The sequence below is a fragment of the Garra rufa genome, chromosome 19, assembly GCF_049309525.1.
Source record: "Garra rufa chromosome 19, GarRuf1.0, whole genome shotgun sequence".
Taxonomy (NCBI): domain Eukaryota; kingdom Metazoa; phylum Chordata; class Actinopteri; order Cypriniformes; family Cyprinidae; genus Garra; species Garra rufa.
In genome coordinates this window covers 10,035,925-10,061,082 of record NC_133379.1, presented here as the reverse complement: position 1 = coordinate 10,061,082, position 25,158 = coordinate 10,035,925, and the positions used below count along the sequence as shown (strand labels likewise).

General features: G+C 36.1%; 1 protein-coding gene across 1 annotated transcript; it reads right to left on the bottom strand.

The window, feature by feature from the left end:
- Positions 1-13,355: 13,355 nt before the first annotated feature.
- On the bottom strand, positions 13,356-17,323 carry fgf1b (fibroblast growth factor 1b). Its single transcript, XM_073824917.1, has 3 exons — positions 17,155-17,323; positions 16,440-16,543; positions 13,356-15,547 (listed from the first exon to the last, which is right to left on the bottom strand). Exons 1-3 carry the CDS (start codon positions 17,321-17,323, stop codon positions 15,344-15,346), a joined length of 477 nt encoding a protein of 158 aa, XP_073681018.1. The 3' UTR covers positions 13,356-15,343.
- Between the last annotated feature and the right edge of the window lie 7,835 nt (positions 17,324-25,158).

Genomic DNA, 25,158 nt, shown 5'->3' with positions numbered 1-25,158 from the left:
TACTAACCTCAAATTTTCATTTTGACTAGCTCTGTGTGAACTCTGTATATTCCGGTTCATGACAGCTGGAGTCAGACTTGGAGTTCAGAATTGAATTGAGAATGACTCCTAAATTCCAGAAATTCAATTGAATTGAATTTGAATTGATGTCAAAAACAGGATCTAGAATTACAATTCGAATTTGAATTAAAGGAAGCAGAATTGCAATTCAATACAAATTCAAAGAAATTCATAAACATAAGTGAAGTGTTTAACAATGAAGCTTTACAATATATATCAGATATGATTTCATTACATATTCTATAAATTATATTAGTTTGAACTACTTGTACAGATTACATTGTGTTATTTGATTACTTTGAAATGAAAATAACATTTTGAACAAAACTAATTAAACATTGAGGGAGTAATTTATTTCAAGAATTTGATCATTATCTATATGTTGGAACATAACGTATGCAGGGTTGAGGAGTGACTAGTTATGTGTAATGAAATTGCGCTATCAAATTACAAAATTAATGTAATTGTATGTGAGATTCAACACATTCTTTCTGTTGTATGACTGTGTGGAATGTCTTTGAATTGCCATGAATTTAATTCCACTTCCTGTCATTCCAACTCCAATTCAAATTCAACTTCCTGAGGGGCGGAGTCAATTCTATTCAAATTCCAACTCATGAATTGAATGGCGGCCAATTCTGAATTGTCCACATGCCTGGTTGGAGTATATCGAAAAACTCCCATCTCATTTTCTCCTCCAACTTTAAAATCGTACAACATTGCTGTTTTCCTTTTGTGAAGAGCATCTTTGCATGTTCACTTTGTAAACACTGGGTCGGTACTTCTGCAGCAATGTAGGATCATTTTAAAGTTGAAGGAGAAAATGAGATGGGAGTTTCAACTTAGAACTAGACAAGACAAGCATTTGAGGTTAAAAAGTCTAATTTTTTATAGAAAATAACCATTAGATCATTTAGAAGCTGCATTCAAACTGCATTTTGGAAGTTCAAACCTGGGGGCACCATAGAAATCCATTATATGGAGATAATTACTGAAATGTTTTCCTCCAAAAACAAATTCTTTATGACTAAAGAAAGAAAGACATGGACATCTTGGATGACAAGCACTGTAAAAAAAAAAATGACCAGATTTCAGTACTTCTGTCACGAATCAGACAGGAACATACAAACAACGATGTAGAAACAACGAAATGTATTTAATAAATCCAAATTGAAGAACAGGAAACCCGGGAAACACAGGAACCACAGGAAGACAGGATTGTAACATCAAAGACCGACAAGGATTGAGGGGAAAACACAAACACTAAATACACAGACTGATTAACAACTCCAGGTGTAAACAATGAGGGAGAAACCAAAACACACAGATCTGCGGGGGGAATTGATGGGAGAAACCAACTAGAAAGTCCAGGGATGTGACATTACCTCCCCCTCCCGGAAGGCGTGTCCTCACGCCGACAAATAGGAAACTGAGCAAAGTCTTAGGAGGGGGCTTCGGCAGAGGACGGACTCCCGGGAGGAGGGCAAAAGATGGAGTCCAGAATGGTGACAGAATAGTCCATGGAGGTGATGACAGAGGGAGGAGCCAAGGAGGAGATGGGAGGGATTTGAAGCAGGAGGAGTCAGGTGGGACCCAGACCACAGCCATGATGGAACCCCACGGTGGAGCCGATGGAGGGAGGAGCCATGGTGGAGAAAAGGCTGACGACTCCCGGGGGCCGACCGACGGAGGCGGTGGTGGTAGAGCCCGAGGTGAAGACGGAGAGCCGATGATCCTGGGCGACACCGAGGATCCAGAGGGCCAAGGCGGAGCACAAGGCTCTGGCGACCAAGGCGGAGGCGGAGATCCGGAGGTCCGTGGCGGAACCAGAGCGACAGAGGACTGAGACTGTGCCAGAGGGATGGAGGAGTTCCACGGAGCCGGTGGGACGGAGCGACGAGGCGCAGCCAGAGGAGTGGAGTCCTGAGACGAAGGTGGGGTGACGACAGACCGGGGCGGAGCTGAAAGGACGATGGAGCCTGGTGGAGCTGGTGGACCGACGGGCGATGGTGGAGACGAGGGAGCTGAGAGACAGGGTGGAGCCGCAGGGTCGAAGGGCTGAGGCGGAGTCCAGGACTCAGAGGCTGAAGGCGGAGATGAGGGATCCTCCAGCCATGACGCAGATGGTGACTGGCAGACCTGCGGCGAACCCACTGCACAGATGGTGGGCTGAGGGTGAGCAGTGGGACTGACAGACAGCAGTGGTGGCATGGTAGAAACATTTTGGCCATTAAACAGAGGTAACTGAAGGAGGGTGGGTGGGGAATTTAAGTAGATGGACAGTTCAGAATTTACAGGGGGTTTAATATTTAAATCCTCAGGGACACATAGATCAGGTTCATTGTCTTTTATAGTATGTCCCAAAACCCAATTAAGGTCACCCTCAGCGGTGGTGCAGTGGGTAATGCTGTCCTCAGCAATTTCCCGTTCCACTGGTACCTCCACCGTCGCGGTCATAGTAGCCGGCTCATGCACCTGGTCTGACAGCTCGTGCAGCTCAGGCTCCATAGCGATCAGCCGCTCTGTCGCTCCTCTCTGCGTTGGCTCGCTGGTCGCGGTGGGCTGTAGCTCTCCGTCATCGGTGGGCTCTGGCTGGTCTTCCGCGGGTCGGGGTGGTGACTAGCTGGGCTCTGGGTCCGGAGTGACACTGGCGAGATAATCCACGGAACAAGCGGGGAACGAGGGTCTGTTTCTCACCAGTGTCCACTCCACAAACTTGGCAAAATTTGCTCGAGCTCTGCATGACGCATTAAGGCTGGCATCATAGAATGCACAGAGCGCGTCGTCCGGATAGCTGGTGGTTTGAGCTACGAATTGGAACATTAACGTGTAGCCCTCGAGCGGTAATTCCCCCTGCTTCAGTCGTAGAATGATGAATTCTGGACGGAGTAGGGAATCCATGGGGGAAACACAACGGAAACAAAAAGACTGGGAAAAGCGAACGAGAAATAAAAACTGTTTCGGTCGGTCTTTCTGTCATGAATCAGACAGGAACACACGAACAATGACGTAGAAACAACAAAATGTATTTAATAATCCAAATTGAAGAACAGGAAGCACGGGAAACACAGGAACCACAGGAAGACAGGATTGTAACATCAAAGACCGACAAGGATTGAGGGGAAAACACAAACACTAAATACACAGACTGATTAACAACTCCAGGTGTAAACAATGAGGGAGAAACCAAAACACACAGATCTGCGGGGGGAATTGATTGGAGAAACCAACTAGAAAGTCCAGGGATGTGACAACTTCATTGCTACCGTATTTTTTACGGTAAATTCTGGCAACCACAGCTGACAGTTTTTTACCGTAAAAAATACGGTACCAATGAAGTACTGAAATCTGTTTTGAACCTTTGTAATACACTGATAACCACCAAAAGCAGGTGGTGATGACAACATTACATGATGAACCAAAGCCCATCTCAAGGAGGTTTTAAATAGCATAAATAGAAGGTGCACAGTGTCATTCAGACAAACACCATCGTGGTAACACACAAAAAACTGAAATAATGCAAAAAACAGAAAAAGTTACTTCAACAAAAAAAACACCAAAAAGATAAATGAAACACATGGAATTCTGGGAATGTCAATTTAGGGTTTTTCACTTCCAAAAATGGTATACTACTGTAAAATTACATGCAATGTCTGTCACAGATTTTCACCGTATATAGAAGGGGAACTTACTGTCAACCATTTCACAGGTTTCTGCATTAGCATTTTTACAGTTTTTTTACCATTAAATTCACAGCTATTTTTTACAGTGAGGGTGTGATCTGTAAATTTTTGTTTTAGAAGTGAACTACTCCTTTAACACAGTTTAAGGCAACTTTCTCAAAGCCCAGCGACCAGACTTCAGCGCAGAAAAAGAAAAGTGATTATCATAACATGCGCTATATGACCCGGTTTCGTGCCAAAAATAAAGCTCTCCAGCACACATCACATAAGAGGGCAGTTTAGATGAGATCAGTCTCTCTGACGGCCACTTAATTATTGAAGCTAATGTCAATATTCTATTTCCTGAGGATGTATTAGAGCTCATCAAAGAAATGGGACAGGGATAAAAGATTGTAATATTCCATTCACACTTTCCTGCCAAGAGGGTTTATAATCAGGAAGTATGAAAGACAGGAGGTGGACTTCCTGTACTTCTGGATGGAGATGTAATAGCTTGTGCTGTATCACATCATGGGAATATAGAGAACGCATCCTGCCGAGAGCCTCGTTTGTGTCCGTGTGACGCACAAAGGGAGAGTACAGCTGCCATGTATTTGTTATCGTAACACTGCGCTCATCTTTAGATATTTCGGAGGACGAGAGGCTATTTTTAGCTCTTTCCGTCGATGAATCGGTCAGTTATGTGGCTAAGAATGGGAGGTGTGACCAGCGAGAATGTGCTGTGCGAGCTGGGATTCTGGTTGTTATGGAAATCTCACTGATATCTCACAGCCTCTCACAGGAAGAGGAAAAGGTGAGCAACACACTGAGCAGTAAATGCTTGAGTTACTAAGCACAGATGAAGGACGCCAGTTCAGTTCTTGATTTATTTCTGTGGTTGCTTCGTTTTCTGAAATACACATTCTTTGTGTCATTTTTTAAATCTTCAGATGTAAGATTGCATAATATGTCACAAGCTTATTAAATCATCATTCGCCGCAAATATAAATCTATTGCATCTTTCTGTACAGTTTGGGCCAACATTCCTCTAATTTGGCAGGTCTTCTAATCTGGCTTTTTTTTTTTTTACATTGAAGTGATTTAGCTTTTAGTTTTTAACCAGCACAACTGTTTCCAACATTTATAATAAATCAGTATATTAGAATGATTTCTGAAGGATCGTGTGACACTGAAAACTGGAGTAATGGCTGAGGAAAATTCAGCTTTGCATCACAGAAATAAATTCAATTTTGAAGTGTATTCAAATAGAAAAGATTATTTTAAATTGTAATAATATTTCACAATTATACTGTATTTTTAATCAATTGACTGCAGCCTTGATGAGCAAAAAAGACTTTAATGGCTGATGAAAATTCAGCTTTGCGTCACAGAAATAAATTCAATTTCGAAGTGTATTCAAATAGAAATGATTATTTTAAATTGTAAATATATTTCACAATATTACTGTATTTTTAATCAATTAACTGCAGCATAGATGAGCACAAAATTTTAATATCTGATGAAAATTCAGCTTTGCATCACAGAAATAAATTCTATTTTTAAGTATATTCAAATGCAAAAACGTTATTTTAAAGTGTAATAATATTTCACAATATTACTGTATTTTTATTCAATTAACTGCAGCATAGATGAGCACAAAAGACTTTAATAGCTGATGAAAATTCAGCTTTGCATCACAGAAATAAATTCTATTTTAAAGTATATTCAAATGCAAAAGCGTTATTTTAAAGTTTAATAATATTTCACAATATTACTGTATTTTTATTCAATTAACTGCAGCATTAATGAGCATAAAAGACTTTAATGGCTGATGAAAATTCAGTATTGCATTACAGAAATAAATTCGGTTTTAAAGTGAATTCACATAGAAAAGCGTTATTTTAAATTGTAATAATATTTCACAATTATACTGTATTTTTAATCAACTGACTGCAGCCTTGACGAGCATAAATTACTTTACATAAAAATAATCATACCGATAGGGGTGTATATGAGCACTACATTTACAACATGAACTATTCTTGCCGTGTCATATAAAGGTCAGATTATCTGATATTTTAAGAGATGTTTTGACCTTGACACATACATGAGGGTCATGTGTGTCTGTAGGAGTCCTTTCAGTGACAGTCATGTTTTATGTTTTTTCCTACTTCGTGTTTCTGCATGTTGGTTACACAACATGATTCTGTGGATTTTATAAATACCCTAATAGATAGGACAAAATAGAAAGTCAAAACAACAGCTGGTTAGCTAATCTTTTCCAGGTTGAAAATGCAAATTAGGTGTGTTTCCATCAAGTTGTTTGAGCAAATGATGGTGATATTAGTAACCTACTAGTAATCTTATGTAGGAATCAGAAAGACACCATCAGTGGAAACAGCCGATTAGTCACATGAGTGTAATGTTCACTTCATTTTATTTGGCCGATGCATTTCCATCTCCCATGACTCAAAAGTCAAAAGTCAAAAAAAAAAAAAAAACCCTCAAGCAGCATATACACGCCTTTGCAAAATAGTTTTTTTTTTTTTTTTTACTAATTTCTGATGCGATACTATAAAATTTGCATAAAAACTGGGTGATGGAAACATAAGCATTGACGCAATAACCAGGCAACCTCCTGGAACACTGTAGCATTGTGATTATGAGTATAGTGCATGAATTATTGCCAGCATTTACAATGGTGAATGTTACATCTCACTACATGGAAAAAAAAACAGGGGCCCAAAAAACTGGGACCAAATATTTATGAGTTAATTAGTATTATGGAGTGCATGAACACTGAAAATGAGTTAGAATTTTAGCACTTCTGGTTCCATTGTCACTTCGAAGTTCATCAAAGTTTTGGGTTTTTGGTTGAATACACTCTTAAAAATAACGGTGCTTCACGATGCCATTTTATGTCTTTAAGCCTTTTATGTCTAAATGGTTCCATAAAGAACATTTAACCTTTCTTTTTCACAAAAGGTTATTTGTGGCAAAAGAAGGTTCTTCAGATTATAAAAAGCTGTATATTGTATATTGTATGTATGTATGTATGTATATATATATATATATATATATATATATATATATATATATATATATATATATATATATGCTACTGTACAATTGGAAATGTATTTTCTTGCCCCTGAAATACATTTTAAAATATACAGTATTTTGATATATGAGGGTTGAAACTAATTCTATTTTCTACAGTTAAACCAAAATTTATTCAGGCACCTTCAACATTTCTCGCATTATCACGGTTTATTCGCTATAATGGTAATACAATATGACAAGAACTCAGAGTTAAACTGTGTCAGAACAAATTCATCTTGATAATGTCAGATAACTTTGATAGAAAGGTATGTAAACATTTAGGTTAGCTGTCAGCTGCTAACTGTTAAATTTAAGTACACAATTAGATAATACCAATTCAGGTCAACCAGTTACCAAGCAATGTTTAACTTTGTTCAGTTTGTGGTGTAAAAAGGTCACATTAGCAATTAAAGAAAAAACACTCAAGCAAAACATGGTCAGGTCAAAGTGTCAGAATATTTTTTGGTCAATTTTACTGGTAGTGCACTGTATGAAGAATCTTTGGGTATAATATGTCAGAGTTTACTTTATTTTGCTCACTTACATAAATTAATTATAGTGTCCTGCAACCACTAGTAAAAAAAATATCAAAAATTATATCTGGTGTCTGAATAATTTTTGGTTTGGCTGTATATCTGGCATATATTTATGCCAGATTTTGATTGCCAGTTCTCAACTTTTTTGTAGGCCAATCTCTCTTGGCCTACAAAAATACATTATCATTGCAGCACTCTATAGACAACCTTAGTGATAGGAAAACGTTCCCCGATTGTCCTCCAGATGACTATAGAGTGCCTTGAACCTGGAAATGAGTTAGAATTTTAGCACTTCTGGTTCCATCATCATGGAGTTTTGGGTTTTTGGTTGAATACCTGAAACAAGTGAATAAATGGGACATTAAATGTCAAAACACAGCAGGGCTGTAATAGCATTATAAACGAATGCTTAAAGAGTGTTCCTGGAGAAAGTGTCCACACGTCCCAGATCTGCAGTTTCAAAAACTAGAAGGCCTAGATCCTAATAAGCCATTCTCCGAGGCCCTACCACAAAAATGATATCAGGGGTCTGAATAATTTTTGGTTTGACTGCATATTTGGCATATATTTATATCAAAAGCCAACGTAAAACTCCTTAGCTTGAAAGTTGGCATCCAAGTTGGCCTACAAAAATACATTATCAATGCAGCACTCTATAGACAGCCTTAGTGGGCCTAGGATAACGTTCTTCGATTGTCCTCCAGATGTCTATAGAGTGCCTGGAACCTAGAAATGAGTTATGAAGTTTTGGGTTTTTGGTTGAATACCTGAAACAAGTGGATAAATAAGACATTAAATGTCAATACACAGCAGGGCTGCAATAGCATTATAAACGAATGCTTAAAGAGCACAACGATTCCTGGACAAAGTGTCCACATGGCCCAGATCTGCAGTTTTGAAAACTAGAAGGCCTGGATCCTAATAAGCCGTTCTCCGAGGCCCTACCGCAAGCATGCGAGGCACACCGTAAGGAATTCTCCATTCCACCCCAATGCCCCCCCCCCCCTTCTTTCTTCCTCCATCCTCTTCATATCCTCCCCCCTTCAGCCTCATAGCTTTTGCAGCCGCTCGGGACGTTGCAAAGTGCTTCAGCAGATGGAAGGCAGTCTTTAATTACAGTGGAATCAGCTGACCGGCATGCATCCCCTCTTTCCGTCCTGGATGGACGGAGACAGAACAACAGCGAGGTAGAAAAGTAAGGGCGCACACACATGCATTCATGCAAATGTCAACAACACGCTCCGCTTCTAGATGAGAGCTTGAAGACTCCTCCAGAGGCACTGTGCAGGGGCGTGTGTGTGTGTGCACTCGAGGTAATGAAGGAGTGTTTGTACAATTTTTGGAGGATTTGTCTTCCGCTTTGACAGGGGTCTGTCAAAGTGCTTTATAATGCTGGTATCTTGGCTGCAGTTGCGCTGGGGGAGTCCCAGAGGAAGCTGTTGCTTGTTCAGTTTACAGTGAATGGCTCCCTTCCTGCTCCAACCGTGGCCCCAAAGGCTGGAGGCCAGGGTGCAGGGCTGTGTGTGTGTGTGTGTGTGTGTGTGTGTGTGTGTGTGTGTGTGTGTGTGTGTGTGTGTGTGTGTGTGTGAGAGAGAGCTCTCCCCTGTGCATGTGTGGGTGGATATGCAATCGTACATCTGTTTGTTTGATAATGTGTGTGTGTTTGTCATTTAAACCTCGCAGATTTGCACTATTAAAACAGTTCTTGGACTTTCTCCTTTAATTCTTCAACTTTTGACTGTTTACAGAAGGGGGTCTCATTTCCTACCATTAACTGCTGCAATTGGCCATTTGCTTCAGCTGTCGCTCTATAAAGTTCAGCATCTTTACATAAGCAAGACAGCCCATTGTATGCATTTTTGTCTATGCTAAATATCAGTCAGCAACCTGGAAATAATTTACACTGAAACTCTTACAAGAAAGTTTCAGTAATATATTCTGAGGTTGCTCAGAAATGTGTGGAGGACTGCCATTTTCTGCCCAAGTCAACTGAAAAGTGGTTAATTAGATACATTACCGCCATCTGCTGGGGAAAGTACAATCTGTGTTACGCTCCAAATAATTTGTGACCCTGGACCACAAAACCAGTCTTAAAGGGATAGTTCAGCCAAAAATGAAAATTTGATGTTTATCTGCTTACCCCCAATGCATCCAAGATGTAGGTGACTTTGTTTCCTCAGAAAAACACAAACGAAGATTTTTAATGAAAACCGGTGCAGTCTTCCAGCCTTATCATGGACGTTGATGGGCACCAAACCTTTAAAAGTAAACAAAAACATGCACAGACAAATCCAAATTACACCCTGCGACTCGTGACGATACATTGATGTCTTAAGACATGAAACGATCGTTATTTGCGAGAAACTGAACAGTATTTATATATTTTTTTACCTTTGATACACAGCCACGTCCATCTGTCATGAGCACGAGTTTGGCATCAGTCACGTCACATGTGCACGCGCTCTGTCGTAGTATACGCAAACGCCGTAAGGGGAAATCAGTGAAAAGTCCCGGATGAGTTTACGCAAGCAAACGTAATCTTTTAGCTTTAAATTGGTTTAAACAATCAGGATACGCACAAGTAATTACCATTTTGAACAGCTGCTATACCCACAATCTCTGTGCTCTATGTAAACAATGAGTGTCGTATACATGCGACAGATCGCTTACGGTGTTTGTGTATTCTACGACAGAGCGCGTGCTCATGTGACGTTACTGATGCCAAACTCGTGCACATGACAGATGGACGTGGCTGTGTATCAAAGGTAAAAAATGATATAAATACTGTTCAGTTTCTCAGACAAAACGATCGTTTCGTGTCTTAGGACATCAATGTATCGTCACGAGTCGCAGGGTGTAATTTAGATTTGTCTGTGTATGTTTTTGTTTACTTTTAAAGGTTTGGTGCCCATCCACATCAATGATAAGGCTGGCAGACTGCACCGGTTTTCATTAAAAATCTTCGTTTGTGTTTTTCTGAGCAAACAAAGTCACCTACATCTTGGATGCGTTGGGGGTAAGCAGATAAACATCAAATTTTCATTTTTGGGTGAACTATCCCTTTAAGTAGCAGGGGTATATTTGTAGCAATAGCCAAAATATATTATATAGGTCAGAATTATTGATTTTTCTTTTATGCTAAAAATTATCAGGATATTAAATAAAGATCATGTTCCATGAGGATATTTTGTATATTTCCTACTGTAAATATATCAAAACTTAATTTTTGATTAGTAATATGTAATATTGCTAAGAACTTCATTTGGACAACTTTAAAGGCGATTTTCTCAAAAATTTTTTTTTTTTTTTTCACCCTCAGATTCCAGATTTTTAAATAGTTGTATCTTGGCCAAATATTATCATATTCTAACAAACCATGCATCAATGGATGCATAAAGCTCAATTTTACCAAAAACTTTACCCTTATGACTGGTTTTGTGGTCCAGGGTCACATTTGTCATGTATATGTGTGTGTGTGTGTGTGTGTGTGTGTGTGTATGGCAAATAATATATAGTCTTAATATATATAGTTTGTCATAATATGTGTATATATGTATATATAGTCTGCAGTGCTATTATTGTTAACTAAACTATGTTTTTGTTAAATGAAGAGCTGAAATAAAATATATAAACTACATTAAATATTTAAAAATAAAATGAAAATTACAGACCCTCATGTCATTCCAAACACGTAAGATCTTAGTTCATCTTTGTAAAAACTAATTAAGATGTTTTTGATTAAATCCAAGAGCTTTCTGACCCTGCATAGATAGACAGCAACTACCACGTTCACACCCAAAAGTAATAAGGACATTTGTAAAATAGTCTATGTGACACAATGTTATAAAGCTATGAGAATACTTTTTGTAAACTAAAATAACTACTTTATTCGATGATTTGTTCTCTTCCGTTCAGTCTTCACCACAAAAAGTATTTTTGTAGCTTCATAACATAATGGTTGAACCACTAGAGATGGGTAGATTACTTACAAATTGTAATAACTCAAATGACATAACAGAAATTGTAGTTTTAGGTAATATAATCAGAGACTACTTTTAGATTACTTTTGACCTAACTTGTTTATCACATTGATTTAAATAGGATAATCTTGTTCCATATTAAAATGAAAATACAAAGAGTAAGAAAATATATTACATTTGTTGTTATTAACAACACAAAGTGCATTACATCAAAGTTTTGTCAAATCATAAAAAATGTTAAATTAAAATATATCATTTTAAAATTATTCAAAATAAAAAACATACCAAAAAAAATTTAATTTGTCCATCTGCATGTCATTTGACCATAACCACCATCAAAGAACTCATGAACATGCAAATGTGATATTTAATTATTAAAATATTTATTTTAGAATTTCAGTGGTACTTCAAGTAAATATATTTGACGAATGGCCAAAAAAAATGTTTGTGTTAATTTGTGCGTTTTAATGACTTCCAAAGACAGAGAAATACATGGTTAAATAATCCACTGAGTGATAATTCAAATAAAAATGAATGTGTTCAGCAGTAGTTGATGCAATTTTGAAACACTTCTTAACCTGAGGTGATTTTTGCAATCAGTGGTTGAATGCTGTGTCGCCATCTGACTAATGATAATAATCTTGGTGTGAATGTCAACACAACTTTCTAAATGCATATAAGCAGTAGGATATTTTTTAGAAAGAAACATTCAAGATGAAAAAGGGGAATAAGTGAGAATCAATCAATTATGAATAATTTATTACTGTTATGTAAATAATATGTAATCATGCAATCCATAAAAAAAGAAGTGTGTAGTCTGAGTACAAGTATTTTAAAATGTTCATTAATATAATTACAACTACTTAATTTTTTTTTTTTTTTTTACTACTGTACCATTAATCAGTCACTACCCAGACTTCTTATCTTGATGTCCTTGCTACCTTGAATGTGGTATAGTAAGTACCATTGCTGTTTATGAAGAAGCAAGAAAGCTCTCAGATTTAATCAAAAATATCTTTTGTGCTCCAAAGATGAACGAAAGTCCTACGGGTCTGGAATGATATGAGGGTGAGTAATTAATGACAGAAATTTAATTTTGGGTGAATTATCTTATTAAGTTAAAGTACTAAAATGACTAAAAATAAAATTTAAGTTAAAGGGGTCATCAGATGCAAGACTCACTTTTACATGATGTTTGAACATTAATGTGTGTTGGCAGTTTGTGTACACAACCACCCTACAATGATAAAAATCAACCCAGTGGTATTTTTTTTATCTTTAGAAGTAATATTCCTTTTTTAAAATGAGGTCATTCTCAGCTTCTTGTCGGCGTGACAACACACCAACAGAGGCCGCTCCCACGATAGTTGATTGACATGAGCGCCTTACCTTAGCCCCGCCCTCACCGAGCTGAAACAGTCCGACTCTGATCGCCATTGTGTCGACTCAGGTGCAGGGGAAGACAAGAATGTCTCAGATTGAGCGATTGAGGTGTTCTATTGTTGGATGTAATAATGAACATAGCCGTCGTCATTTACTCCCGACATCTGAGCCACTGAAAACACAGAGGATTAATGTTACTTTCATTTTTGAAAAGAAAGCACCGATCCTGATCTATGCGTTTACGTTCGTGCAAATCATTTGTGATGCAGCTTCACCCACAGCAGAAGTGATTATATGTTTTTTATGTATCTTTCTTAATAATGTGCTTGTTGGCAAGTAAACATTATGGCTAGTCATCCCATGGTAGAGAGGGGTGGGGCGAGCAGATCTCATTAGCATTTAAAGGAACATTCAACAGAATAGCACACTCTAAAAAGGGTTGATTTTGACAAGGTAAAAAGAGTGTTTTTTTACACTAACACTGAGAAATCTTAAACAAAGTATGTTATAGACTTCTCATTAAGACCCTAAAGAATCATATCAACTTGTGGAAAATGGGCATCCGATGACCCCTTTAAATAGAAATATCAGTGTTGAAAAAAGCTAACAAAAATGAGACATAGCACACAGCAACATTTATAAAAATGTATTTATTTATCACTCAAAATATTTAGAAATGCCATAATAGTATATAAATAATGCTAAAACAACACTGTCTCATATCATGCTGATAATCATATAAGAAGCAATACAGGAGGTTTCATCAGTCTCAAAGAGTAGTTTTTGTTTAATTAAATAAATATGATGTTTGACATTACCTCAGACCAAGAAAAAGTTATTTTGTTTCCCTTGGTTCGTTTTGTCTTCTCCTACTCCTGCTAAATACACAATCTAATTGCTGGTGGAAACAATCCAAAACCACAGTAAGGTGGGACGCACAAAGGAGACGTACTTAGCAAAATTACACAAACAGTGCTGTTATTATAATAACTCTAGTGTACATACCAAAACCTCCTCAAAAGAAGTCATCAACAGGTCTGAGGTAAAACTGTATTCACTTGTGGAGTTGGATTTGTTCCTTAAAAGAGTCATTTTACATCATCTGGTCTGTGGTATTAAAGGAGTAGTTCACTTCCCAAACAAAAATGTACAGATAAAGTACTCATCCCTTTTTGTCCAAGATGTTCATGTCTCTCTTTCTTCAGTCGTAAAGAAATTATGTTTTTTGAGGAAAACATTTTAGGATTTCTCTCCATATAGTGGACTTCTATGGTGCCCTCAGGTTTGAACTTCCAAAAAGAAGTTTAAATGCAGCTTCAAAGGGTTCTAAACAATCCCAGCCAAGGAAGAAGGGTCTTATCTAGCGATTTGTTATTTTATAAAAAAAATTACAATTTATATACTTTTTAACATCAAGCACTCGTCTTGTCTAGCTCTGTGTCAACTCTGTGTATTCTGGTTCAATGCAGTTACGGTAGGTCGAAAAATTTCCGTCTCATTTTCTCCACCAACTTCAAAATTGTCCTACATTGCTGCAGAAGTACCAACCCAGTGTTTACAAAGTGAACATGCAAAGAAGGTCAAAAAAAAAAAATAATTAAAACAGCAATGGACGATTTTGAAGTCTGTGGAGAAAGGGGTTTTTCGACATACCCTAACTGTCTTGAACCAGAATACATAGAGTTTACACAGAGCTAGACAAGACACGCGTTTGAGGTTAAAAAGTATATAGATTTTGTTTTGTTTTTAGAACATAACCAATCGTTTCGCTAGATAAGACGCCTTTTCCTCGTCTGGGATCGTTTAGAACCATTTGAAGCCATATTTAAACTACATTTTGTAAGTTCAAACTCACAGACACCATTGAAGTCCACTATATGGAGAGAAATCCTACAACGTTTTCCTCAAAAAACATAAGTTCTTTACAATTGAAGAAAGAAAGACATGAACATCTTGGACGACAAGGAATGAGTACATTGTCTGTAAATTTTTGTTCAGGAAGTGAACTAATCCTTTAATAACTGAACATTTTGCTTTTTGCACTGAAATGCCTTTGTACTTAAAATATATTTTAAGAATTTGAAATATGTGATTTCACAGTATTGGGGATATTGTAGAGTTCACAATTTTTATAAATGATAAGATCATTTGTTTCTAATGTGTTTTCAACAACAGCATTAGTTTTATTGTGTTTCATTATATGTTACAATGATTAAATTATTTATTGTTGCACTACTGAAAGTACTTTTCACAGTATTTTCACAGTGAAGCTAGGCTATTTGAGATATATTTCAATCCTTATGTACAGCCTGAATATACAGTATATGTGTAGTTATACAGTAGCTTTTATATGCATATTATTAACATAGAAAAAGGATCAGAAATTGTTTTTTTTTTTTTTTTTTTTTTTTTCCAAAGGCTCTAATAATATTAAAATAATACTTTTTTATCTTTTTTTACATTCACATGTAATAACAAAAGGCAATATATATATGTATATATAAAAATAAATAAATATATATATATATTATAGACATACTATAAAGATACAATGGCTAACTAAGCATCATCTTCGCATTTTGGGTTGGGTTGTTTTGAGGGCCTCTGATCAGCCCTTAAGTTACTGTATGCTGCCATCCACTGGAATTGGTAGGAAGTAGATTGCATTTTGGCCCTTGTGTGTTTTGGAGCCGTTTTTTGCCCATCCATTTTTCCTGATCCCCACGTACCAGTCTCCATTCTCCTGATACCTCTGTGAGCGGTATGTGTTGTAGTGGTTCTCCTCTATCTTCTCAATGAAGTAACACTCATCGTTCAACATGACCTGACACACAAAACAGAAACCAGAGGTGTGTTGTGCTGTTCTTTACAACCACTATTTTACTGGATCAGAGTTCAGGAATTCAACAAGTTTAAACATCATGCTCTAGTTTAATTCCAAAGAATTGAAGTGTTTGTGTGTATATACACTGCCACTCAAAATTTGCGATCAGTACGATTTGTAATGGTTTTTAAAAACGTTTCTTATGCTCATCAAGGCTGCATTTATTTGATTAAAAATACAGAAAAAAAAATGAATATTGCAAAATGTTATTACAATGCAAAATGACCTGTGATACTTTTTCTCAGGATTCTCTGATCAATAAAAGGTTAGGATAGAAAAATAGAAAGGTTTTCTAACAATATACACCACTAGAAATCATTTTAAGTTTGGGGTCAGTACATTTTTATTCTTTCTTTTTTTTAATACTTTTATTCATCAGGAATGTGTTAAATCAATAAAAAGTGATAGCATAGATTTACATAGATTTATATATATAGATTTGGCACCACAACTGTTTCTCATTGATAATTCTAATAATAAATCAGCATATTAGAATGATTTCTGAAGGATCACGTAAGACTGGAGTAACAGCTGATGAAAATTCAGCTTTGCATTACAGGAATAAATTATATTTGAAAGTATATTAAAATAAAAAACATAATTTTATATTGTAATAACATTTTGCAATATAACAGTTTTTTTCTGTATTTTTGATCAAATAAATGCAGCATTGATGGGCATAAGAGACTTATTTAAAAAACATTATGTCTTACTGATCCCAAATTTTTGAGCGGCAGTGCATGAATACGAAATTTTCAGTTCAACACATAAATGTATATCTAGGTTAATGCATTTTGTGATCAGAATTAAAATGTATATGTTTACAACTTACAGTGCCATAAAGTTTTCCACATTTGTCCATTGCAAGGTATAGTCCAGTCTCATGACCCCTAATGGCCACTAATCCTGCTTTCACTGCTTTTACCTTTAAAAGAGCTGTCATACAATAATAAGTTCATGGTAAGGTAAGAGGTTCTTTATATATGTGACCCTGGACCACAAAACCAGTCATATATGTATATTTGTACCAATAGCCATTGTTTTATGCCAAAAAATCATTAGGATATTAAATAAAGATTATGTTCTATCAGGATATTTTGTAAATTTCCTACCGTAAATATATCAACACAATTTTTGATTAGTAATATGCATTGCTAAGAACTTTATTTGGACAACTTTTTTTTTGCACCCATAGATTCCAGATATTTAAACAGCTGTATCTCAGCCAAATATTGACCTACCATAACCAACCATACGAATGCAAATGCAATAAAAATACAATTTAAAAAAATGTACTTATGACTGGTTTTGTGGTCCATATATTACATATTAGTTACATGTTTCCATTGTATTTTAGTAATAGTAGTAGTAGTAATAGTATACACAACGCTTTTATCATTATTTCATCATTACATTTTAGTTAAGAATAATGACATTTTGCTCTATGTTGGAACATATTTTACGTCTCGTATATTAAAAAAATAAATAAATACATGAAAACAAAATAAAATAAATGTCAAAATTAAATTTGTATACTGCATACTTACTATAAACGTCGTTATCTTGTCGACTCGCGTCCACAGTCCCGTTGGGTTGGATCCGAAGATGGTATCCTCCATTCCTGCAGTAAAGTTTTTGCAGAGAGTTATATTTTGGATCTTTCTGCTCGGAGCTTGTCGGTAGAAGAGTGAAAGCGGTGATATCCCGCTCGGTCATGGCGCAGAAGTGCAGCTCTGAGACGCGCTGTACGCATGAACACCCCTGTGGCTGAAATGGATCCGTCTTCCGAGCTCAACTATCACTTATAACGGGTAAGTGTCATGCAACCTCCTTCACACCGTCTTATTATAAACAGCCAAAAAGGTTTCGCTATTTTGAAACATAATTACAGTCCTTAAAATGTTGGTCCATACTACAATTGTGTAATATTGATTTTGGGAGGAAGTTTTATTGTTTTGTTCTTTGAAAGGCTAAATACAAATAAAATGCAGAATTGAGAGTAGGCCTAAATATGCACAAGATTCAGATAATTGAAACCAAAATCATATATATATTTGAGTTGAAAGCTGTTCAAGAACCCTGATTAAGGCCAGAAAGGTAGTCTTCACATCAAAAGGCCTTGGAAAGCTATCAGAGACGTGTATGGCAAGCCGTTTTAGCATGAAATAAATATACTATGCGTTACTCGTCGTAATTGCATTTTTACTAATAACAATTCAATTAGAGAGCTCTATAATTCAATTCCTACTAGTAACAATGCCAATTAGAGAGCTCTCTAAATAATTGTTTACTAGTTACAATTACAATTAGAGAGCTCTGTAATTCAATTATTACTAGTAACAATTTCAGTTACAGAGCTCTCTAATTCAATTCCTACTAGTAACAATTACAATTAGAGAGCTCTACAAATCAGTTTTTACTAGTCATATGTCTCCATTGACTTCCATTCATTTTTAATTACAGAGCTCTACAACAGAATTGTTACTAGTAAGAATTACATTTAGAGAGCTCTAAAATTTAATTCTTACTAGTAACAATTACAATTAGAGAAAAATTCTGATTAGAGAACTCTCTAATTTAATTATTACTCGTAAAAATGCAATTACAGAGCTCTATAATTAAATTTAATTTAGTAAAAAAACACATTAAAGATACGTTTAATCGCAGAGCTCTGTGATTGAAATAAAGAGCTCTCTAATTCGGTTCTTAGTAACAACTGAATTAGAGAGCTCTCTAATCAGAATTCTTTCTAGTAAAAACTGAATTAGAGAGCTCTTTAATTGGAATTATTACTAGTAAAAATTGATTTAGAGAGCTCTCTAATTGTAATTGTTACTCATAAAAAATTCAGTTTTAGAGCTCTGTAATTAAAAATGAATGGAAGTCAATGGAGATATATGACTAGTAAAAATTTGTTTGTAGAGCTCTCTAACTGGAATTGTTACTAGTAAGGATTGAATTAGAGAGCTCTCTAATTATAATTGTTACTAGTAAGAATTGAATTTGAGAGCTCTCTAATTGGCATTGTTACTAGTAAAAATTTAATTATAGAGCTCTCTAATTGAATTGTTACTAGTAAAAATTGAATTGGAGAGCTCTGTAATTGGAATTGTTACTGGTAATAATTGAATTAGGGAGATCTGTAATTGGAATTGTTACTAGTAAGAATTGAATTAGAGAGCTCTCTAATTATAATTGTTACTAGTAAAAATTGAATTATAGAGCTCTCTAATTGAATTGTTACTAGTAAAAATGCAATTCGACGAGTAACGCTTAGTATATTTTAGGCTAAAACTGCTTGCCATAGACGTGTTCGGAAAGCAAGAGAGAACAAACGGTACAGGAATTTTCCAAGCAGCCACTTCACGGATACATTGTATTTATTGAAAATAGAGCCTTAGTGCCAGACAGGTTGTTGAGAAGACTGAGCAAAGCTGCCAATGTGAATGACGGCCCTCAATAAAGTGCTAATGAACTGGGAAGACCAGCATCGATTCAGAAATACCTGTGATTTTGTTCCAGAGCTACTATTAGACAGCATTTCTCTTTGCAGCTCCGAAACAGCTGTCTTTGGTTTTTTGGTTCTGGATACCAAGGCTCTTCTGAACATGCCTTTGTGGCTTACAGTCTGTGAGCAGGTTTCTTCTTGTTCCTTTGATGGATGACTGGTGTTACTGGATACTTTCCATGGCAAAATCATCAGCTTTTGTTGTCTTTCCAATGCATACAAACGTGTGTGACGTGGGCCTGTGATATGCTTGAAAAACCTGCTTGTGTAACCTCATCTGGTCATCATCTGACCTGAACTCTTCACTGTGTCTTTTCACTGAGGCATTTGGTCGGTTCCTGTAACTCCGCTAGATGCGGTCAGATCTGTCAGAAGATATGTGACCTCATCTGGCCCAGACAGTGAATTATGTTATGAGTTCATTTCAGGACATGCTATATTTAGGTCTGTGTATCATCTCTATTTGTTACACGTTTGTTTTCTCACCCGGTTTTATTGAACCTTTGACATACAGTAGTAGTATAAATGTGATGTTTCAAATAACAAGTTTCCACACCTTTTGAATTTATATTTCCATTTATATACTGTATTTTAAGATAACCTTCTAAGCTTTACAGATGCTTATTGGAAAGGGTTTGTTCTGTGAACCGTAAATAATTATTTCACTTGCACCTGTGGAATAGTTTGCAGGTGACAATCACAGTTCCAATAACTTAGGACAGTAAAGAGGCCTTTCTATTGACTGAAAAACACCAAAAGAAAGATGGAAAGGTTTTTTGCTCACCTGTGTGAACATACTGTAGTCCAGCTGCAGGATGCACGAGGACTGCAGCAGATGTTGCCAGAGCAATAAACTGCAATGTCTGTAATATAAGATGCATTAGACAATGCTTCAGGGAGACAGAAAGGACAGCTAATATTATAATATTAGTAGTAATATTGTAACATTGCAGCATCATTTTCACAATAAAACAGTAAAAATAATAATATTGTGAAATATTAATATGATTTAAAATATTAAAGAATTTGTATTACTGTAATGGCAAAGCTGAAACTTTAGAAATCATTCTAAAATGTGACCCTGGACCACAAAACCAGTCTTAAGTAGCACGGGTATATTTGTAGCAATAGCCAAAAATACATTGTATGGGTCAAAATTATCAATTTTTGTCTTTTATGCCAAAAATCATTAGCATATTAAGTAAAGATCATGTTCCATGAAGATATTTTGTAAATTTTCTACCATAAATATATAAAAACTTGATTTTTGATTAGTAATATGCATTGCTAAGAACTTCATTTGGACAACTTTTAAGGCGATTTTCTCATTATTTAGATTTTTTTGCACCCTCAGATTCCAGGTTTTCAAATAGTTGTATCTCAGACAAACATTGTCCTATTTTAACAAACAATATATCAATGGAAAGCTTATTTACTCAGTTTTCAGATGACGTAAGAATCTCAATTTCGACAAATTTACACTTATGACTGGTTTTGTGGTCCAGGGTCACAAATGATAATTTGGTGCTGAACCTTTTTAATATGAACCATTTTATTATTAATTTTGAAAACGTTGACATTTTGAATGTTCATTTGAAATTTTGACCAATTTTAATGCATGCCCGCTAAATAAAAATTAATTAATTAATTAATTCAAAACTAGTCATTATCAACCCAACATTGTAATGCAAAAACAGTAGTGACACATAAGGACCTGAAAGCTCATAGATGAACATAAAACGGAAAGAGCATTTGGCCTAATAGAGAACTGTCACTTTTTTGTCAATACTGAACACAGTATTTCCGTCATTTCTCACCCATCTCTTTTGGGCTTTTAGTCCTGTAAGTATTAAATGCATTTTTTTATAACACACATTTTATAACACATTTATTACATAAATTATTATTTATATGTTTTATATAGTAAATACATATTTTGTATATTTAAATAAAAAAATATTTTTTTTTTATTTTACAGAAAGGTTTTTATTTCTCATTTTGCAACTTTAAAATTTTTTAATTAAATTTTTTTTTTTAATAACTAAAAAAAGAGACTAATTTTCAGGCAAATTCATATATATATACTGCGGTTCAAAAGTTTTGGATCAGTACAATTTTTATGTTGTTCAAAGAAGCATTTTCTGGTCAAGGCTGCATTTATTTAATTAAAAATACAGAAAGACAGAAACATTATGAAATAATATTGCAATTTAAATGAGTGGTTTTAGAACCTGTGATACTTTTTTCAGGATTCTTTGATAAATAAAATATTAAAAAGAACAGCATTTATTTAAAACAGAAATCTTTTGTAACAATAAACACTGCTGTTCAAAGTTTGGGGTCAGTAATTTCGGTAACACTTTACAATAAGGTGCATTAGTTAAACATTAGTTAATGTATTAACTAACATGAACTAACCATGAGCAATACATTTGTTACTGTATTTACTAATCTTTATTAACGTTAGTTAACGGAAATACAGTTGTTCATTGTTTGTTCATGTTAGTTTACATTGCATTAACTAATGTTAACAACATTTTAATAATGCATTAGTAAATGTTGAAATTAACATTAACAAAGATTAATAAATGCTGTATAAGTGCAGTTCATTATTAGTTCATGTTAACTAATGTGGTTAACTAATGTTAACTAATGAACCTTATTGTAAAGTGTTACCGTAATTTCTTTGTTTCTTAAAAAAAAAGAATACTTTTATTCAACAAGGATATGAATGAATGAATGAATGATGCATTTATATAGCGCTTTCATTGTGTATTGCCGTACACCCAAAGCGCTTTACAATCATATAGGGGATCTCTCCTCAACCATCACCAGTGTGCAGCATCCACTTGGATGATGCGTCGGCAGCCACAGTACAACGGCGCCGGTGCGCTCACCACACACCAGCTACAGGTGGAGAGGAGAGAGTTATGGAGCCAATTCAATGAATGGGGATTATTAGGAGGCCATGATTGACTAGGGCCAGTGGAGGGAATTTGGCCAGGACACCGGGGTTACACCCCTACTCTTTACGAGAAGTGCCATGGGATTTTTAATGACCACGGAGAGTCAGGACCTCGGTTTAACGTCTCATCCGAAGGACGGTGCCTTTTACAGTATAGTGTCCCCGTCACTATACTGGGGCATTAGGACCCACATAGACCACAGGGTGAGCACCCCCTGCTGGCCTCACTAACACCTCTTCCAACAGCAACCTAGTTTTCCCAGGAGGTCTCCCATCTAGGTACTGACCAGGCTCAACCCTGCTTAGCTTCAGTGAGCAACCGGACTTGGGCTGCAGGGTGATATGGCTGTGGCAATATGTTAAATTGATAAAAAAGTGAGAGTAAAGACGTATATTTTTAGAAAATATTTATATTTAGAATAAATACTGTTCTTTTGCACTTTTGATTTATCAAAGAATCCTGAACAAAAAGTATCACAGGTTCCAAAAAATATTAAGCAGCACAACTGTTTCCTACATTGATAATAAATCAGCATATTAGAATGATTTCCGAAGGTTGTGTGACACTGAAGACTGGAGTAATGGCTGGTGAAAATTCAGCTTTGCATCACAGAAATAAATTACATTTTGAAAATTGCAATAATATTTTATAATATAACTTTCTGTATTTTTGATCAAATAAATTGAACTTTGATGAGCATAAGAGACTTAAAGGTCCACTGAAGTGCCTTGAAACACGCAGCGTTATTCTATGTGGTCACGTACTTTTAACTGAAACAAAAACATATCGCCCAGCCCCGCCCACTAATTTTGAATAGCCAATAGCCTTCCATTAATATCTGCTGGGCCAGAGCCGTGAGCTCGGTAAAGCCGCATTTGTAGCTTATGACAGCCACAGACTAATAAATTACCCCACAGATTCAATATGAAACTCTTGCTAAAACAAAATAGTGATCATAATCATGCTGAGGCTGTGTAGTTTAATACATGCCGATCGCACATATGAGCGCATATGATCTGCTCCGTGTATTGCGTCTCTGTGTAGGGGGCGGGACAATACGGACTCTAGAGAGCATTTGATTGGACAGAACGTTTGATGAGAAACTGAAGTACACGGTGATATCATCAAAATCATTGATTCATATTGGCGGAAGTGACAAGACTGTAAGTTTTAAATGCCCATATCTTGTAAATGCGAATTTTGTCATTGTTTTGAAGCACACTAGCCTATAGATAATCTTAAGGCTAATATAATCATACTAAAAGCCAAAAAACTTTAATTTTGATTTCAGGGGGACTTTAAAGGGGTCATCCGATGCCCATTTTCCACAAGTTAATATGATGCTTTAGGGTCCTAATGAAAAGTTTGTAATATACTTTGATTAAAAATTCTCAGTGGTAGTGAAAAAAAAAAAAAACTCATTTTACCTGGTAAAAAATGGCTCTGTTCTCAGCAAGCGATATCAGTACCTGGCCCTTTAATTGATATGAACCTTTGCTCACCCCGCCCCTCAGTTCTGTGGGGCGTGTCATTACAACGCACATGGGGTGTTTCCTAGACAACAGCTGAGGGTTTATTTGGGGAAATAATGGTTTCACACTGCTTTGAAAACACATGTGTGCAACTATATCAGTTTGAACCGGAGTTGGAGCCGGAACAAGATGACACCCGCAAAGAAGTTTGGCAATTACGGCTTAAACAAGGCATTTCTGAATGGTTAGTAAACTTAATGTCACTTTGATATATCTTTGTATGTACTGGCAGGATAGTGTACTGAGAGAGATACGAATGCGATGTGTTTACTGAGGTATAGCTGACTGAACAAGAGCAAATAAGTGATTGATTAACATAACTTACCCCGTCGTAATATTGAAATACATAAATGTGAGTGTTATGGTCTTTACTCATATGCAGTTGCTGGCTGTAAACACTGTTTTGCATGTATTGCGTTAAAGTTACCATTCTTAATGCAGTTATAACTGATCCAAAACGATTTAAAATAACTGTACATGACTTCATAATCATTAACAGACACCGTTGTAAACCATCTAGCGTTACAAAGCTAAGCTTAATGTAGTTTTACAAAACTTACACAGTTTGTAAATAGACAATCACCTTAACGCATTGTTCATTATAAACGTGCAATTAGGAATTATATTGAGACGGATTTACATAGAGAAAATGACATAACCATGTTCTCTGAGAGTGTACGTTACACTTTCATTCATCGTGAAACGCGCTAACTTTAGCACATTATTAGAAAAGGCGATTAGCAAAGATTCATAGAAAAAGAAATTACACTCACTTCTTCTGGTGAAGATGAGACAGGAATACGAATAGTTCGTACAGATCCACTTTTCAGCAGCAGCTTCTCATATAGACGTTTTTCCTGAACACGGAAGTAAGTCCGACTCTTAACTGAAAGAATGCTTTGCATTTCCGGTCTGCATTGTTTCTAGTCAAATTAGGGTATATTCCGAGCTAATAAACTAATGTTAAACCTATTAAAATGTTTTTAAAAAGTACATGGCTCCATAGCGCCATCACTTGGCAATGTCGCAATGACCGTCATTTGTCAGTGCCTCACTTTAATGAGTGTGTAGATGACACGAAGCAGCAGACGTTAGCTACATTAAAAACAGATGGACGCTATTTGAATGGGTTCCTATGGAAACCGGAACAGAAAAGCATTCAATCTGACCAGAGCCATATAGAAAGATAGGCGACTGACGACTGCTGTGTTCGCTGTTACACCCATCAACTGTACTCCACACTCGCTTATGCCATGTCCACACTAATACGTTTTCGTTTGAAAACGCATCTTTTTCTCTCCGTTTTGGCCTTCCGTCCACACTGAGACGGCGTTTTTGTCAAGGAAAACGGAGCTTTTTGAAAACGCTCTCCAAAGTGGATAAATTTGAAAACGCCGTTTTCACGTTGTAGTGTGGACTGTGAAAACGGAGGCTTTTGAAAACGATGACGCATATTTAGTCATGTGACGCATATTGTACCAATAGATATCTATGTGTCCACCAGTAATTGTGCCTGTGCTATTCACTGTCACACTGCTGCTAAAG